This window comes from Vespa velutina, chromosome 7 (assembly GCF_912470025.1).
Source record: "Vespa velutina chromosome 7, iVesVel2.1, whole genome shotgun sequence".
Classification (NCBI taxonomy): Eukaryota; Metazoa; Arthropoda; class Insecta; order Hymenoptera; family Vespidae; genus Vespa; species Vespa velutina.
The window spans coordinates 4922528-4939585 of NC_062194.1; the positions used below are offsets into that span (position 1 = coordinate 4922528).

General features: G+C 32.1%; 4 protein-coding genes across 9 annotated transcripts in view; 1 reads left to right on the forward strand and 3 right to left on the reverse strand.

Moving 5' to 3' along the window:
• LOC124950710 (ATP-dependent RNA helicase bel) overlaps nucleotides 1–7976 on the reverse strand; it is a 12915-nt gene extending 4939 nt beyond the window's left edge. For 2 of the 5 annotated variants that reach the window (XM_047497856.1, XM_047497854.1), the window contains exons 1-7: nucleotides 7626–7976; nucleotides 6542–6623; nucleotides 5859–6412; nucleotides 5284–5753; nucleotides 4859–5163; nucleotides 4472–4765; nucleotides 4107–4370 (exon numbers count right to left, since the gene is read on the reverse strand). In XM_047497856.1, coding sequence (XP_047353812.1) covers nucleotides 4107–4370; nucleotides 4472–4765; nucleotides 4859–5163; nucleotides 5284–5753; nucleotides 5859–6412; nucleotides 6542–6623; nucleotides 7626–7670 — 2014 coding nt within the window. In that variant the 5' untranslated portion in view covers nucleotides 7671–7976. Of the gene's footprint in view, nucleotides 3844–4106; nucleotides 4371–4471; nucleotides 4766–4858; nucleotides 5164–5283; nucleotides 5754–5858; nucleotides 6413–6541; nucleotides 6624–7625 lie in introns of all 5 variants that reach the window. The other 3 variants (XR_007101422.1, XR_007101423.1, XM_047497853.1) reach the window with 3 other exon arrangements.
• A 494-nt stretch (nucleotides 7977–8470) lies between these two features.
• On the reverse strand, nucleotides 8471–10281 carry LOC124950715 (60S ribosomal protein L8). 2 transcript variants are annotated; one of them, XM_047497866.1, is made up of 5 exons: nucleotides 10145–10281; nucleotides 9730–9877; nucleotides 9329–9470; nucleotides 8947–9260; nucleotides 8471–8752 (listed from the first exon to the last, which is right to left on the reverse strand). In XM_047497866.1, the coding sequence occupies exons 2-5, from the start codon at nucleotides 9865–9867 to the stop codon at nucleotides 8573–8575; spliced, it is 774 nt and encodes a 257-aa protein (XP_047353822.1). In that variant the 5' UTR covers nucleotides 9868–9877; nucleotides 10145–10281; the 3' UTR covers nucleotides 8471–8572. The 2 variants fall into 2 exon arrangements, with proteins under 2 accessions (XP_047353822.1, XP_047353823.1); XM_047497867.1 differs by lacking the exon at nucleotides 10145–10281 and adding an exon at nucleotides 9964–10084.
• A 54-nt stretch (nucleotides 10282–10335) lies between these two features.
• LOC124950711 (esterase E4-like) lies at nucleotides 10336–13468 on the forward strand. The gene is made up of 7 exons (XM_047497857.1): nucleotides 10336–10690; nucleotides 11071–11356; nucleotides 11449–11634; nucleotides 11705–11981; nucleotides 12083–12555; nucleotides 12648–12921; nucleotides 13003–13468. Exons 1-7 carry the CDS (start codon nucleotides 10439–10441, stop codon nucleotides 13190–13192), a joined length of 1938 nt encoding a protein of 645 aa, XP_047353813.1. The 5' UTR covers nucleotides 10336–10438; the 3' UTR covers nucleotides 13193–13468.
• On the reverse strand, nucleotides 12603–16651 carry LOC124950708 (proline-, glutamic acid- and leucine-rich protein 1-like). The gene is made up of 8 exons (XM_047497849.1): nucleotides 16117–16651; nucleotides 15613–16011; nucleotides 15196–15542; nucleotides 14947–15126; nucleotides 14608–14872; nucleotides 14311–14514; nucleotides 13906–14198; nucleotides 12603–13824 (listed from the first exon to the last, which is right to left on the reverse strand). Exons 1-8 carry the CDS (start codon nucleotides 16228–16230, stop codon nucleotides 13293–13295), a joined length of 2334 nt encoding a protein of 777 aa, XP_047353805.1. The 5' UTR covers nucleotides 16231–16651; the 3' UTR covers nucleotides 12603–13292.
• Nucleotides 16652–17058: the final 407 nt, after the last annotated feature.

Below are 17058 nucleotides of genomic sequence, written 5' to 3' on the forward strand. Positions count from 1 at the left end.
CAACTCCATTGGGTCGTAAAAATTATTTTAAAGCGACATATAATATACGTATAGATCGCTTTCTTCTTTTTTTTTTTTTTTTTTTTTTTTTTTTTTTTTTTTTTTTTTTTTTCTTTAACGCGAGGATTTTCTTCTCCTCTTTTAAAAACTTCTTGGCAGGGCATCCGAACTGACAAATGTAATATATGTATATATATATATATATATATATACACGGATGTGTGTGTGTGTGTGTGAGGGTGTATATATATATATACATACACACATACACACATACGTATATGTTATACTCAATGAGACGAATCTTATTAGAGAAATTTGAAATCACTTGTACCATATATATATATACATGTATATATATATACATATATATATATATATGGTCGGAAGCCAAGAATTATTCGTAAAGACTATGAGAAAAGTTCTATTTGAAATAATCATCGTTCCCTCGCACATGGAGGCATTCACACCTTGGTCCACGGTCACACGGCATACGATTCACGCACGCGATTGCACTATATAAATCTATTAATATAACAAGTATAAGTATGACATGTCTAAAAATCCTGTCAGTTGTCACGCAAATCGAATTTGTACTTTTTCTTACATGGATTAGGTAAGAATCCGACGTGTTTGCACAAAAGATATCGATAATCTATAAAGCCCTACCAACGATCATATTATATCCCGTCATCGTTGTCATCGTCATCGTCATCGTTGTTGTTATCATCGTCATCGTTGTTGTCTTTGTTATCGTCGTCGTCGTCGTCATCGTCATAGTAGTCGTCGTCGTCGTAGTCGTAATCGCCTTCATTCACGCTGAATAACGACACGACACGTGTCATTGACTATCTATCATATTAATGCGCGATTTACTTTAAGTAGAAACAATGTCCCAAAATACATCTCTCTTTGGGACCGCAAGAGCTAGCGTTCAGCCCTCCCCCAATCGGACAACAGCCATTTGTTATTCTTCGTGTTATTAGTGTAACGACTTAATATTCCAACTTTACAGCTCGAACAACACATCGAGCTATACATTCCCGACATTCAATACCGATAAATTAATACATTTAATATTTGTATTTTCATTAATGGTTTCTCATTTTCTTTCTCTCTTTCTCATTCTTTCTTTCTTTCTCTCTCTCTCTCTCTCTCTCTCTCTCTCACTCTCTCTCTCGCTCGTTCGCTCTCTCTCTCTCTCTCTCTCTCTTTCTCACGTTTATTTTTTTTTTCTTTTCTTTCAATTCACTTGGAAATTGAATGTCACAAGATCGTTCGATATCACAGTCGTTTTTCAATTATTTTATAATGTTATGTACTTACGAATAGTACTTAGTATGTATAATATATAGCGCGTTATCGTACTGATAAATATAGTTATAAAATAGGTATTATGAGTGCGTCTCTTGTGCCTCTTTAAATTAAGGGGCTTACTGCTCCTTTTTTTCTCGAGCTCAGCTAAACCAGCAGTGCATTCATTTTTGTTATGCTCTCTCTCTCTCTCCCCCCCTCTCTCTTTTGCTTCCTTCTTCTTTCTTTCTATGTCTATCTCTATCTCTATCTATAAACCCCACCCCTGTAACTGCAACCGTATTTTTATTTTACCCGCCTTAGAGTGTTCTTTATTTTTCTCATATAAAGCGCTTTCTCTCTCTCTCTCTCTCTCTCTCTCTCGCTCTCTCTCTCGCTCTCTCTCGCTCGCTCGCTCTCTTTCGCAACCAGTATCATATTATAGTTTAACATTTTGTATAACACACCGTACCAGTTTTTTTCCTCATGGGGCAACGTCTTCGTTACGTTTAGAAATGATTCGTAGGAATATGTTAAAATTCATGTACACATGGTACAATGGATATACCATGTTTTTTTATATTTTCTTTTTTTCTTTTTATTTTTTTTTTTGTTTGTTTGTTTGTTAGAGGAGGAGCGGGGAGGTTTTTTAATTTCCCCTTATCAAAGCACACATTAAGAATAATTCTTTCGTTTAAAATAACAATGAAAAAGAGGTATACTAGGGAGGAAAGAGGAAAAAATAAAAAGAAAAGAAAAAAAAAAAAAGAAAAAAAAAAGAGAAAAAAAAAAAAAAAAAAAGAAGAAGAAGAAAAAAGAAGAAAAAATTCTACAGATCGAAAAATCATTTTACAAAATATTACTTCCATACTTCTCCTCTACGCGTATAGAAACAACTAACGAGAGAAGTTACTTGATAAAATGTACATACATATATATTATAGAAATGAGATTTCTAAAGGTATCTCAAGACGTACCCTATTATTTATTTACTTATTTATTCTTTCCCGGACTCGAGTTTCTCGATTCCCAGAAAAACTTCACGTGGCTTATTCGATTAAAACCGTGATATTGCCGGCACAACGTAGTCTGTCTCTGGGGACGGCAAAACAACAAAGTACCATTCGTTGCTGAGTTATATTATGTTCGAAAAGGAAAAAATAAAAAGAAATATACATATACATATACATATACATATACATATACATAAACATATATATACATATATATATATATACATATAAGAAAAAAAGAAATCAAAAGAAAATAATAAAGTAATCATCATGAGATATATGGCGATAATGGCTGGACGTACCACAGGCGCCAAAGATAAACATTTTGGTAATCAAAAGTAATGCCAGTACACCGAAACTAAATGATACGAGCAGTTGATCTTTGAGAAAAGTCATCTTCATTCATATTGAGCGTATCTCAACGATCAATCGTGCTCGTATTCTCTATGCGTCTATCGACAAATATCCTCATTCACCACCATGTCTCTTTCTCTCTTTCTCTCTCTCTCTCTCTCTCTTTCTCTCTCTCTTTCTTTCTCTCTCTCTCTCTCTTTCTCTCTCTCTCTCTCTCTCTCGCTCTCTCAAAGAATTGAAATAATAAAGCTACAATGAGCCCCGTAGTCTCGACAGGAGTTCTAAAAAATTTTACTAAGTTTCTTCATCTACTATGTAGTATTACATTGTTACCTTCGGAACAGGCATTAACGACCAATCGATTTGATTTATTAGTGATTAGATACTACTTGTATTCGTCGACGCGCAATAGCAACGAGACGTTGGCTGGATTTCTAACTAGCGCTTAACAAATCCTACACACTTGTTGCGGATATCTTGATATTATATATTTCTTCGTCCGAGATCATTCAGAAATTTTATCTAATTATTTCTAGAAATTATTTATGTGTGCACCGGCATTTATCTCTTTGATATCCGATGACAAAATATAGTCTTCTTACATCGGTTACCGAGGATTTGTTAAGACACGAGAACGCGCACGAATAAATGTATGTCTGTGTGTGCATGTATGTATGTATGTATGTATGTGTGTGCATGTAATGTGTAATTGTGGAATTCAATCAACATACTTTGCTCGGGGTTCTTTTTTTTTTCCTTTTTTTTTTCCTTCGGAAACTGGAGTGCACAGGCAGTCAGCAAACGTGAATGGATTATACGCGATATACTGTCTGTCCTTTGATATATGTATATATGTATATATACGTATGTACATATATATATATATATATATATATATATATATATATATATGTGTATATGCATATAACATACGCGAGAATATACGCACGCGTTCGTCGTAGTAACGTGTGCTCGTTATATTGGATGTGTATGTCGTACGTGTCTTCCTTACATATAATTGAATTTGCGTGTAGAATAATAATGGTAGAAGTGGAAATAGAGATGGCGATAATGATTTATGACTTGTCCCATCCTCCCCACCAATCAGGATCATTACCGCTACTGTTAGCGGTATTGTTGTATGACGAATTATAATTCCCTCCATACCCTCCTCCGTAACCGCCTGGAAAATTTAATGGCATCGTAAACAATATTTTATTTAAATTAGAAAATCCGGAAAAATACACAGACTCGAAAAGTCGAACGAATCAATTTTTTATCGATAGATTATTCGTATGAATACGATCGATCCAAACGAGTCTGATATTCGTACGTTAAGACTCGTGCAATAAAACAAACACTCGTTCTTTAAATGCAGTAGAAAGAAGAGAATAAAATTTGAAGGGGGGATGTAAAAAAAAAAAAAAGAAAAGAAATTGATCTTACCTCCATAACTACCTGGCCTACTGGAAGGGCCATTATTGCGTGTAGAACCACCACTCGGTTGCTGGCGATAATCACGAGCACCGAAACCACCGCTGAAACGTCCTTTGGTACTACCCGGACGACGAGAACAACCACTTGAATAACGTACTTCCGCAAATAGATCTTCGAGCCAAGGTGGGAGCTCTTGATTAGCTTCGACAAGTAGAGATACCAATTCTCGTACAAGATTATGGTTCTTGTTATTAAAGAATGATGTTGCCAAACCTATAAGTATTATGAAAAAAAATCGATTTTTATAAATTATAGATTTTAAATAATTGAATAATTCATATTAATGAGATATTAATGAGAAATAATAAACGAACCTAAGTTCCCCATACGTCCTGTACGACCGATACGATGAACATACTCCTCAACGTCACCTGGTAAATCGAAATTAATAACGTGCTTAACGTGAGGAATATCAAGACCACGAGCAGCGACAGCTGTAGCAACAAGTATTGGCGCTTTTCCAGCACGGAATCGACGCAACGCGTCTTCACGTTCTCGCTGAGTTCTATCGCCATGAATGCTGGTTACTGGATATCCCATCGTATGTAAATATTCTTCGAGCATGTCTGCTCCTTTCTTTGTTTCAACGAACACCAATGTTAGTGCGGCTAAAATATTAAGGAACGAATAAACATAATATATAAATTATCTTTAAAATTTATTAAAAAAGAAAAGGAAGATTGATGTATTATTAAACTCACAAGGATCTGAAAATCTGCTAGCTTGCAAAAGGTCGAGAAGATACGAGCGTTTATCTTGTTCCTCGACCCATACAATCTTTTGTGTTATATTTTCAGACGTAGAACCAACACGACCAACTGCTAAGAATATATAATTGCTTAAAAAGTCTCGTGCTAATATCTGTATCTCCTTTGGAAACGTAGCAGAGAACATAAGAGTTTGTCTTTCTCCTGTTGGTGGCATCGTATCCTCTTCAACGATTCTTCTTATCTGCGGCTCAAAACCCATGTCTAACATACGATCAGCTTCGTCCAATACCAAATATCTAAAATAATAATGTCGACGTTTTTGTTTACGTTGCTGTAAAGATCTCACAGTAAGATTTCATGATAAAATTAATATAGGAAATAGCAAAGAAAGAAAAAGGATTAAAAAAAAAATTTACCTGCAATTATTTAAGCCGATTTTACCACGGCCAAGCATGTCTGCAAGACGACCAGGAGTCGCAACAAGTAAATGACAACCTCGATCTAATTCTCGCATTTGATCCACTATATTTGAGCCACCATAAACTACAGCAGGTCGCATACGCGATCTGTATGCGAACTTACGCGCTTCGTCATAGATTTGTGTAGCGAGTTCTCTCGTTGGGGCTAACACAAGACCTAATGGATATTGCTTACGCCTTCCAGAACTGCCCTGCGGTGGTATCGCTTGGGGTCCGCTCTCATAAATCTGATTTAATATTGGCACTAAAAAGGCCGCTGTTTTACCAGACCCTGTTTGGGCACAGGCCATCACATCGCGTCGTCCGATTATAATCGGAATAGCGTATTTTTGAACTGGTGTAGGCTTATCATAACCTGCCAAGGTAATGCTGTTTTTTATTATCTCCGTCAGCTTAACCTCATCAAACTGAAATATAAACAATATACGTTATTATGAAATATAAACTGAAATATAAACAATATATGTTTTTATTGAAAATCAACGTTGAAATATTCGTTTAATTATACCAACCGATGTGATGTGTGGTGGTATGTCATCGCCAGTAGCCTCAACTGGTATATCCTCGTATTTACTAAAATTGATACCAGTATTACCAGTACCAAATAATTCCACCTCCAATCGCTCATCTCTAGTTGTGGGAATCGTCCAATCGATTTCGTTTCTGCCTCCTCCTCTACCTCCATCTCTGTCATCCTTCCATCGACCACCACCGCTTCCCATTCTGTGATCGTTTCTACTCTCTTGCCAGCGATCATTTCTAGGTTGTTCCTGCCACCGATCATTGCCGGAACTAATCGGGCGATCACGGTCGGAATTTGAATATCTATAATCTCTTCCATTTTCTTGATTTGGGGTACGTCTATTACGTCCACCAAAGTTGCCAAAGTTTCCAAAATCGACGTCGCGTACACTACGCGAATCTCTAAACCCTGGCCCTGCTCTGCCCCTATCCCTATCTCTCTCTCTTTCTCGGTCTCTATCCCGATCTCCACCCCTGTCTCTATCAGAATAAAGTGGCCGAGAGTTTGAACTGGAATGTTGATCACCGCTTGACGGTGCGCTACCTAAAATTACAATATAAAATATTATAATATAATACGTTAAATTTTATAATAGAATACTTATAAAATTCTGTAAAATTTTATGACTATTTCATTCTCTAAATCAATGATATAAAATTTTTCGATGCTTACTTGCAGATTTATTACGCAGATGGGGTGGAACGTAGCGACCCCCACTTGGTTGGCGAGAACCCTGCAAGTCCAGACCAGCTAACTGTTGCAAAAAGAAAATAATCAGTTTCTTTGATCCATGTATATATACATACATACATACATACATACATACATACATACATACATACATACATACATACATATATATATTTTCTCAATAAATTGAGTATCTCACTATATTGAGTATCTACATTATTTCTTTACAGTGATATTTTCTAACATGATATTAATTAAAAAAAATACAAATCAATGTTAAAAACACTTGAAATGAATGAAAAGAGTATAAATATCGATATTTTTCATTCGATATCAAGTGAATTCGAGCGATTAGTGAAATATGCGCCATAGCCTTATGACTTTACGATTAAGCATCTAATAGTGAAGTCGCTATTTCGCATTGTCTTCACTCGTTCGAAAGATAATCGAGGCAGGAAGCAATAGATATTTCGAACGTAGTACAACGACGAAAAAACATCGATGATGCAAAAAATCACGATGTTTATAGTTTCTCATAAGGTAAGATTTTATAAAGGGATAAGAGAAGAGAAGAAAAGAAACGAAAAAAAAGCGGTATATGGCGTGCGTCATGGCACGAGGCATGCTGTTCCCGGAATTGGTTGCCGCCATTATAAAACCATACGTCACGAACTGGTTCAGAGTCGAGCCATCAGCGTTCTTAAGTGTCCGACCGAACAAAGAGATACCAAAGCTAAGATTTTTGCGCATGTCTTTTGATATTCTGTAACGCCTAGATTCTAAGTCCATAATAACATCGTGAAGATGAAAAAAAAAAAAAAAAAAAAAAAAAAAGAAAAAGAAAAAAAAAAAGATTAGAATGGTACAGAGTAAATGCAACGTGTATGAAATGGAAGTACAAAAAAGAGAGGAAAGGGTAAAAGGAGAAGGAGAAGGGGAAGAGGGGGGAAGAGAAGAGAAGAAAGCTCACTCGCTCGCTCGAGAGAGAGAGAGAGAGAGAGAGAGAGAGAAAATTGTCAGCATGAGATATTAGAAATACACTTCTTGTAATAACATTTCTTTTTACCTGCTGCTCTAGACCTGATCCATTCTGGTTGGCTGCATTACTCATATTACTCCGCCTCGGTGCGTAGTTTTCGTAGCTCTGCCGTAGATTCTCGTGTAGCTCACTCTCCCCTAGTCGTATCTCTCTCACCGTGCCAAAAAAGTTCAACGTTCTCGTTTTCTTATATTTTACTTTTTCTTACTTATTGTACGCCAATCTGCGAACGAAACTCGGTCGTCGATCCGAACGGTCGTAATACCGGTATCCGTCTGACGCTATACTCTGATACAAACGATGCTTGAAGACTGACTGCTACGAAGAGAGAGAGGCCCCTGGCCACACTTGACGTCGACGCAACAAAAATGGCCGAGAAACGCGAGATATAGACAGTAACATGGCGTAATCTTTATATCCGCCGGATGTTACACTTCCTGAAAAAGGAACATTCCGATTCCACACGTTTCTTATGATCGTTATAATTAATTCTTATTCACATTCGGTTACATTGAAATTAAATTAAACTTTATAATTATATGAAATACTAATGAAACGAACATATTTTTATTACTATATACTCGTAATATCGGAGAAATCTAAATTTTAAATATTTCTTATCAACCATTAGTACAATCAATTCATGAAAACGAACTTTAAACCTTACCCTAAAAAAATATACAAAGTCATTTTGACTGGCGATAAAAAATAATATTAAATTAAAGGATATAGATAAAATTTGGTACATACGTATGTTCATATATATATATATATGTATATATATATATGTATGTATGTATGTATGTGTGTATATGCACATGTATATAGCACAGTAGGTTGATATCAACAAAAAATTATTAAGTTACAATCTCTTTTCTGTCTTTTTGTTTTTTATTACATATGTAATAAAAATTATACATATGTATTATTTTGTTTTGTATAATATATAAGTCAAGACGCATAGAATGCTTAATTTAATCATCCTTCTTGGTATCTGTTTTTCCTCCTCTTATTCTTCCTGTACGACGAGCAGCAATAAGACCAATCTTACGACCAGCACTGGTTCCACGTTTGACAGTAGAAGCTTTACCTATGTGTTGATGGTTACCACCACCATGAGGATGCTCAACAGGATTCATAGCAACACCACGAACCTAAAGGTATTATTGTATATGATTAAAATATTTCAAATATATATAAATTAATTTCTTTCTTCAATCGATAGAAATCAGTCAAAATTTATCCACAAATTATTCATTATATCAGGTTTCAAATGTCTAAACAGCATCATTGGAATACATATGTGCATAGAAAAAAAAAATTCCACAAACATTACAAAAAATCGTACCTTAGGCCAGCAATTCCTCTTGACCTTATATTTATGATAAGCACGACCTGCTTTTAAAATAGGCTTATCTATACGGCCACCACCGGCAACAATACCAACCATTGCCCTATTATTGGAGGGAATGACTTTTTTGGCGCCAGAAGGAAGCTTTACTCTAGTTTTCTTGGTGTCTGGATTATGTGCAATCACAGTGGCATAGTTACCAGAAGCTCTAGCCAGACGACCTCTATCACCAGTTTTTTCTTCTAAATTACAAACGATCGTACCTTCAGGCATTGTGCCGACAGGCATAACATTACCTATTTGCAAGGTAGCTGTAAAATGTAAATAAAATATAATATACGATAGCAAATGCGAGACAAAAAAAAATAAAATTTTGAACCTTTCTTTCCACAATACAAGAATTGTCCTGTATACATTCCTTCTGGTGCAATGAATAATTCTTTTCGTGTCTTGAATTTATAAGGATCACGGAAGTGAACGACAGCTAGAGGAGCACCACGACCAGGATCGTGAATGATATCCTAAGATCAGAAAAAAAAAAATTATAATTAAAAATCATCGATACAATTTTATACGATTAATTTAAAACTATATAAATAAATCTTCAGAAAGAGCCTCTAGTATTAAATCTTCATTCACATTCAGGAGTAGGTATACTAGAAATCATCATTGCAGTAACTTTAAAATTAGATACATTTAACCAAACAAAACGTATGTTTGATGAAACTTATAATATCAAATATATGAAAAAGTAAAATTGGTAAGAAATACAATACTAACTTTAACAACACCCTTGATGTATCCATGTCTCTCAGAGAAGTCTAAAGAGCGAAGTTTCGGTGCTCCCTTCCTCCTTTTTGTATGGGATCTGAATACAGATCCAGCTCCCTTACGTTGAGCACGAATTACTCGACCCATGGTTCAAAATCTAAAGAAAAAAAAAAAATATATTTTACATAAAAGCATATGTATACAACGAACATCACGTTACGTTAAGTATTAAAACGACCTAACCTCAAATCATTACATTCTTTAACCAAATCCTTCTTTAGATATAATTGGAAAAAAAAAAATATTTAACACAGTACATGCAAAATACTTAAATACAATCGAATGTAACTTATTTATAAACAGATGCATATTAATTTAATTAATCAAATTGGATTTCATAAGCGAAGAGAGAAAAACTACGTACCTGAAGGACAGATGCCAAATATAAACGGAACTGTATCACAACTGGCGTTCGGATCTAATTTAAAAGCGCGCGAAAATCTTCATATTTTGAAAATATAATAATGAATATTGAACGTTATATAGAATGTAAAAATGAGAATTAAATTTGTGACCATATTTACTTTTAACAAATATTATGATAAATATTATTTATTTAATCTATTAATTCAACATGACGAAAGTTATACGTCACGATGGGCGGTGATTATGACCGGAAGTTAATTGAATTCGATTTATTCAAAAACAGGTATTCAAAATGAACGGACGTATTTCGATTCTCCTCGTAATTTTGAGCTTATTAATAACATCATCGAAATCTTTGCGAAGGCAAAAAAGGATTATCGGTGGTAGTGCAGCAGCAGAGCCTCCGATAGACGATCCTGTTGTATTTGTTAATAAAAATGGACGAGATGCACGTATACTTGGGATACGGGAACAGAATAGTGGATATTATTCATTTCGAGGTATTAGATATGCTGAACCGCCAATTGGTCTACATCGTTTCCAAGTATGTAAAGTCATTGTCTTTATGGATCGATATAATCAATGATAATAAAATTCACATATTGCTAACGCGTTAATGAAATTCCATTGATCTACTCTATCATATTTCTAAATAGTATTCTCTAATAAGTTAAATTTTTTTTTTCACATAACTTTAAAAAGATTTAAGAAAACTATTGCGATTATAAAAATAAAAATCGTTAAATATAGATCAATTTAAGATACGAAAAAATTTATTATTCTCATATCATTTCAAAGAATGAACTTATATAATATATATAATTATATATAATTACGAAGAATGATATACGATATGAAGGAGAAAAAAATAAATAAATAAAAGGAATAATATAAATATCTTTTTTTTTTTTTTTTTTTTTTTAGAGACCCAAGGCTGCTAATTTGGCGGGCGATTTAAATGCTACGACATGGGGTGCTCCTTGTCCTCAAATAAATGGCCATAAATCAAAAGAAATTATTGGCTCAGAGGATTGTTTATTTTTAAATATTTTTACACCAGTACTTCCGGATGCCAGTGAAGGATATCCAGTATTAATTTGGATACATGGAGGAGGTTTTAGAAGAGGATCGGCATGTCAATACGAAATGAAGCATCTTATTAAAAAGAAAATAATCGTCGTATCTATACAATACAGATTAGGTTCCTTAGGTGATTGAATCATATCATAGAAATATCAATTTATGATAAACGAAATTAATTATATTTTGATTATATTGTATTTGTTGATTTTTATGATACAGGATTTTTAAGTACCGGGACGAAAGATCTACCTGGAAATAATGGATTATTTGATATGATATTGGCTGTTAATTGGATTAAAGATTATATAGAATTTTTTGGTGGAAATCCACGTAAAATTATAGCATTTGGTCATGGAACAGGTGCAATTTCGGCTCTTATGCTTACACTCTCGAAATTATCATCAGGTATAAATATTTCAGGAATATTTTTTTATTTGATATAAAAAATCGAATATTTGTAAAATTTGTTTCGTAGGTATTTTTAATGGTATAATTGCTATGTCCGGTACGATTTTATCGCATTTTGCGATCGACAAAGATCCATTAAATACAGCTAAATATATTGGTTATAACAATGGATGTCCAACGAATGATACAAAAGAAATGGTACAATGTCTTCGAGAATTATCGATTGACAAATTAATAGAAGTCGATTCTAGATTGGAATATATTCGAACTGTCTCAGGTGTCGTATCAAGTATATCCACTTTGTTAACTGCTGGTCCTGTTATCGAAGGCAGTGACGATGAAAGGTAAATTTTTTTTCTATACTTTTTTAAAGTCCATCAACAAAAATAAGAAAAGAAAGAAATACTTTTATTACAACTATACAATTTTTAATATTTTCGCAAAGATCACTTCCAAATCTAATTACCGAAACACCAGAAGAATCATTGAAGCTTGGCAATTTTCCGAATATTCCTTTGCTAATAGGGATAGTGAAGGATGAAATTGGTGGTGCAATATTTGGCGATTATAAAAATGAATTGGAAGAAAAATTACGAACAATTCCAAATTATTTGTCTGAAGATCTAATTCCATCATTACAGAAAACCATTCCAAACATTAGAAATACGACGAAATTCGCTCCAGAAGTTTTTGAAAAGTATTTAAATATTTTTCAAAGTAATAAAATTGATAAAATGAAAAAAGTTGCAGAAGCTATGGGCGATTCTTTGTTCAATGCACCTATTTTTCTTACGGTAGAACATTGGTCGAAAAAGGCTAAAGCATTTTTGTATAGTTTTGATTATGACGGCGAACGATGTTACGGTAAAGATTTTCTCTCAGGATTACCTATTGTCGACGCAAAACAAAGTTTAAAAGGTATAAAAAAAAAAAAAAAAAAAAAAAAAAAATGATAACAAACATTATTGAAATAATCAATTTAAATGAACCAAAGGATATATATTTTACAGGTATAAATCATGGGGATGATTTGGGATACATTTTTGATCGTAACAATATAGTCGGTGAAAAAATAAAAAATGCCATAGATAAAACAAATGAGATAGATGAACATGTAACAGAAATATTCACAGGCATGATCTCAAATTTTGCAAGAACCGGTAAACCAGATATGTCAATCAAATCGGAAAACAATACTTGGTTACCGAAAATTGTGCCAAATTTTTCTGAAAGCAATTCCTTCGTTAGTATTAATTCTGTACCAAAAATGATGGAAAATTTTAGGTATGATTCAATTGAAATTCGACCAATACAATACTATTCACAAAAATCGTATTCATTAATTATTATTTCTATTATTATTAGATACTGTGAAATGGGTTTATGGACTGGTCTTTCTGGACGATTACAATCACCAGCTTGTAATTTATTGAAATCTACATCTCAAGTAGTAAATAATGTTGGCACAGATGCTAAAAATGTAATAGAAAAACCCATTAAAAATATTAAAAATATTAACAATATTGTTCCCAAAATGAAACCAACTTTTGGGTAAAACTAACAATTATGATACATGGTTATAATAAAAAAATTGATATTATATAAACAACAATGTTTATTTATAGAAATAAAAAAATACTTCTGTAAAATCATATTTAATTATCTTTTAGTTGGTCATGAAAAGTAAGTAACATCTGTTTTTCGTCATCCATTAATACATCCTCCTTCTCTTCCAAAGTTTCCAAATTGTTATCTCTTTGTTGAAGATTGGTAGGATGATCTATTTCCTCAACATCCAATTCTGTTGATTTTATCTCCACGTTCTCTAATTGTTTATTTTCTATATCATCAGGCATTTGATCTATTCGTAAACTATTATGCAATTCAGCTTCAATATCTTTTTCATTATTTCTTTCTTCTATAAATGATACTTCATTTACAATATTTTTGTTTTTTTGTAAAGAGCTATCTTCTAATTTAGAAGAATCTATACTTGTTGATTTTTCTATTACTTTAGCTGTAACATTATCTCCTGAATCTAAATGTACTCTCTCGTCAGAATTTAATGTAACAATACTTATTACTTTTGATCGCTTGTTCGATGGTGGTGTAAATTCTTCATTTGATATATTTTCTTGTTCGTTCGACACAATAGTACAAATTTCATCACGTTCATTTGATATTTCCCTAAAAAAAGAATAAATTGTTTATAAAAAATTTCTGTAATTGTAATATAGTAAACAAATATAAGTTTTTGTTTAAAATTACTCAGTTCTAGGTAAAGATAAAGTTGGTGCAAGAGGATGTATAATTTTTTCTAATTCTGATAATGCACAACGAGCTTCTTGAACAATATGTAAATCAGAATCGTTAAGAGCCATTTCGAAAATTTGTATAGCATGTTGCGTTGAAGATGCAGACGATTCATGTGGATTTAATTGCAAATCTTTCAATATTTTTAACAGTTGTAAACGGCATTCTGCTCTTTCCTTATAAAAAGTCTCTGTAGGTGAGCCAAGATAATATTTATACAAAAGTGGAATAACAACACTTTGTATGTTCTAAAATAAAGATAATATCATAATATTATACATAATCAATATCATAATTATAAACAGTTAACTATAACATTTATAATAATAATATTCAGTAATATTTATCACTTAATCTTACTGTGTAAAGTGTTGTTTTCAAGCAAGTACTGGTACTAAATAAAATATTTTGTAAAGTCATAAGAGCTTCTATACATAAATCTGCATCTAAATATGGATTTTTCTTAGTTGCGACTGTATTATTTAAAGCCGAATTTTTTTCATATTGACCGTCTCTAAAACGTTTCAAGGCTTTCTTCGATAAATTTTTTGTTGCATTTTGAACCTATGTGAAATATTCAAATTTGTATTAAATATTTATATTTATCACACATAATAGTTTAAAATGATTTCTATGAATTTAAAGAAAACAATTTACAGTCAGAACTACACGATCTCTTTCTGGAATTATGTCTCTAAGTATAGAAGAAAGAGATTCATCTATGATTGTTTCAATGCCTGATAACGAGTTGTTAGTTATTAACCATAGTGAGAGACATTTGTATACAGACAATCTTATATGTTTATATGGTTTATTACTAGCAATTGTTTCTTGATCTTCTAACACATTCCCAGACCATTTTAATGCTTGATGAAATAATTGTAAAATCGTTGAACCAAATGGTATTAATTCTTTTTTAAAGCTAAAAATAGAAATATTACTTTTTTGCTCTTTACTTTTTAGTTCAACATAATGTCATATGAATTATTTACTTACCCCTCTATAAGAGCACTTAAAACATTGAATAAACTAATATGTAACTTGGGAAGAATAAGATATAACATCTGTTCTTTAAAAGAATTTTGTCTTCTCAAGTTCATAGGTCTAATAGCTAAACCTCGACATAATATTCTTAGAATATCATCGGGTAATACAGAATTTTTCTCTTCGCATCCACTGTAAAAAACATATTTTTAACAGAACATAAAAAGAGAAATACTTTTTTTCTAATTATTAAATTCTTACCGTAACATAGTAGATAAGTATATACATAAGTTCGTAAACCTTTGTTTTTGTTTAGAATAATACTCTACTATATTTTCTTCTGATATACTCGATAATTCCAATTTATCCCAAATATCTACACTTTCGATTTCTAATAAATTAGAAAAAAGATTATCCATTATATCATGCAAACTGTTGCAGATTAATGCTTGATTATATGTCCAACATGTATAAAACGGCTTTGTCTGAGGTGGTTTAAAAGTACGCTCTGTTGCTCTAACTAAAAGAGCAAAACATTTTGCTCCAGCTTCAGCTAAATTAGCTTGAGAAGCATCTACTTGAAGGAGTATCATCTTTCTAATTAATATCTGAGATAACAAATAAAGATTAAAATAGATTTTACATTTGAAAATTTTTTTTAAAATAATAAATACCCACCTGAAATCGTTCACAAACTTCAGGATAATGATATAATAAAGTAGCAAGTAGATAATACGTAGCGCCATAAATTGTCATAGTTTCCAGATTATCCAAAATATTTAAAAGTTGTTTAACATTTTGCATTGATATTTGCTTTTGTAATTCTGGAATAGTCTTACATTGTGTAATTAAATTTCCAATAACTTTACAAGCTATTGTCAGATGTTTAGGATTACTGTAAATATTTTCCACTACTTGAGTAGCTTTTGCTATCCACAATATACCATACTTTAACAATGTATCTTTTGAACATTTTGGTAAATATGCATTTAAAAGAAACAAACCATTATATCGAGTATCAGTTTGATTTAATTGAATATTAATCGTCGATATAATAGCATTATTTATCGTATTTATCTAAAAAAATACAAACATTAACACGTTATTAGAATAATGCGTAGATTATTCTTCGATAATTCCAAAGAGGTATGAAATAAAGAGGTTAGGTCAACAAATTTTTACCTCTTCTGTTTTAAACGGTATATCATTGTCAAATGTTAATAAATTTTTCAAAAATGCATTATATTGTTTATCATCTTGTTGAAAAAAATTTAATAACTCTATAAAATTTGCCATTTTATATAAAATTTTTTCTTCACAGAAACTCGCGCATTACTTCGCACAAACTTACACGTTATCAATACAATTCTTTATAAACGAATTAAAAGAAATATTGATAGGATACAAGACTGCATTAAGGATCACTTAATAGCACAATAAATTAATTAATCTCCACAATCGGAACATCTGTTTAATTAATTATATACGTAATAAACTACATACAACTGAAAACAGCACATGGGCGAAGACAAACTACGTTACGGCGTACGTGTTATATTAATAAGTACTTAAAATACAAGATGCCAACAATTGAAGTTTATTATAAAAAAATAAACTCGTCAATCTTTTATCGTTATTCGTATTTACAATTTTTCATCGTATAAAAGAATTTTATTTGATTAATTGTTTATCTGATTTTCCATCGAATTTCTATACAATTTTTTAAGGTTATGATATCAAAATAATCAATTAACACATATATATCAAATATAATCATTATACATATATCATTATACATATATCCTAAATATAGTTGAAAAATAATGAAGTAATACGTAATTAGAAATGTTTTTCCTTTTATTCGTTATTGTCTGATACGTAGTAGATATACTAAAGGTGTGAACATACACACACACACACACCAACACCACAATACGTAAATGTACATATAAGCTCAACGACTTTAGTATGATGACTGACCCCAATCTCGAAAGGAATTATGTAATCTTATGGTACACTCGATGATGACCATTTAAACACTTCTTTGACTATCAAGGACGAATATACAAGCAACTTAAATAATAGTAATTTTTCGACGTTCACTTTGTTTACACTCGATCCGTT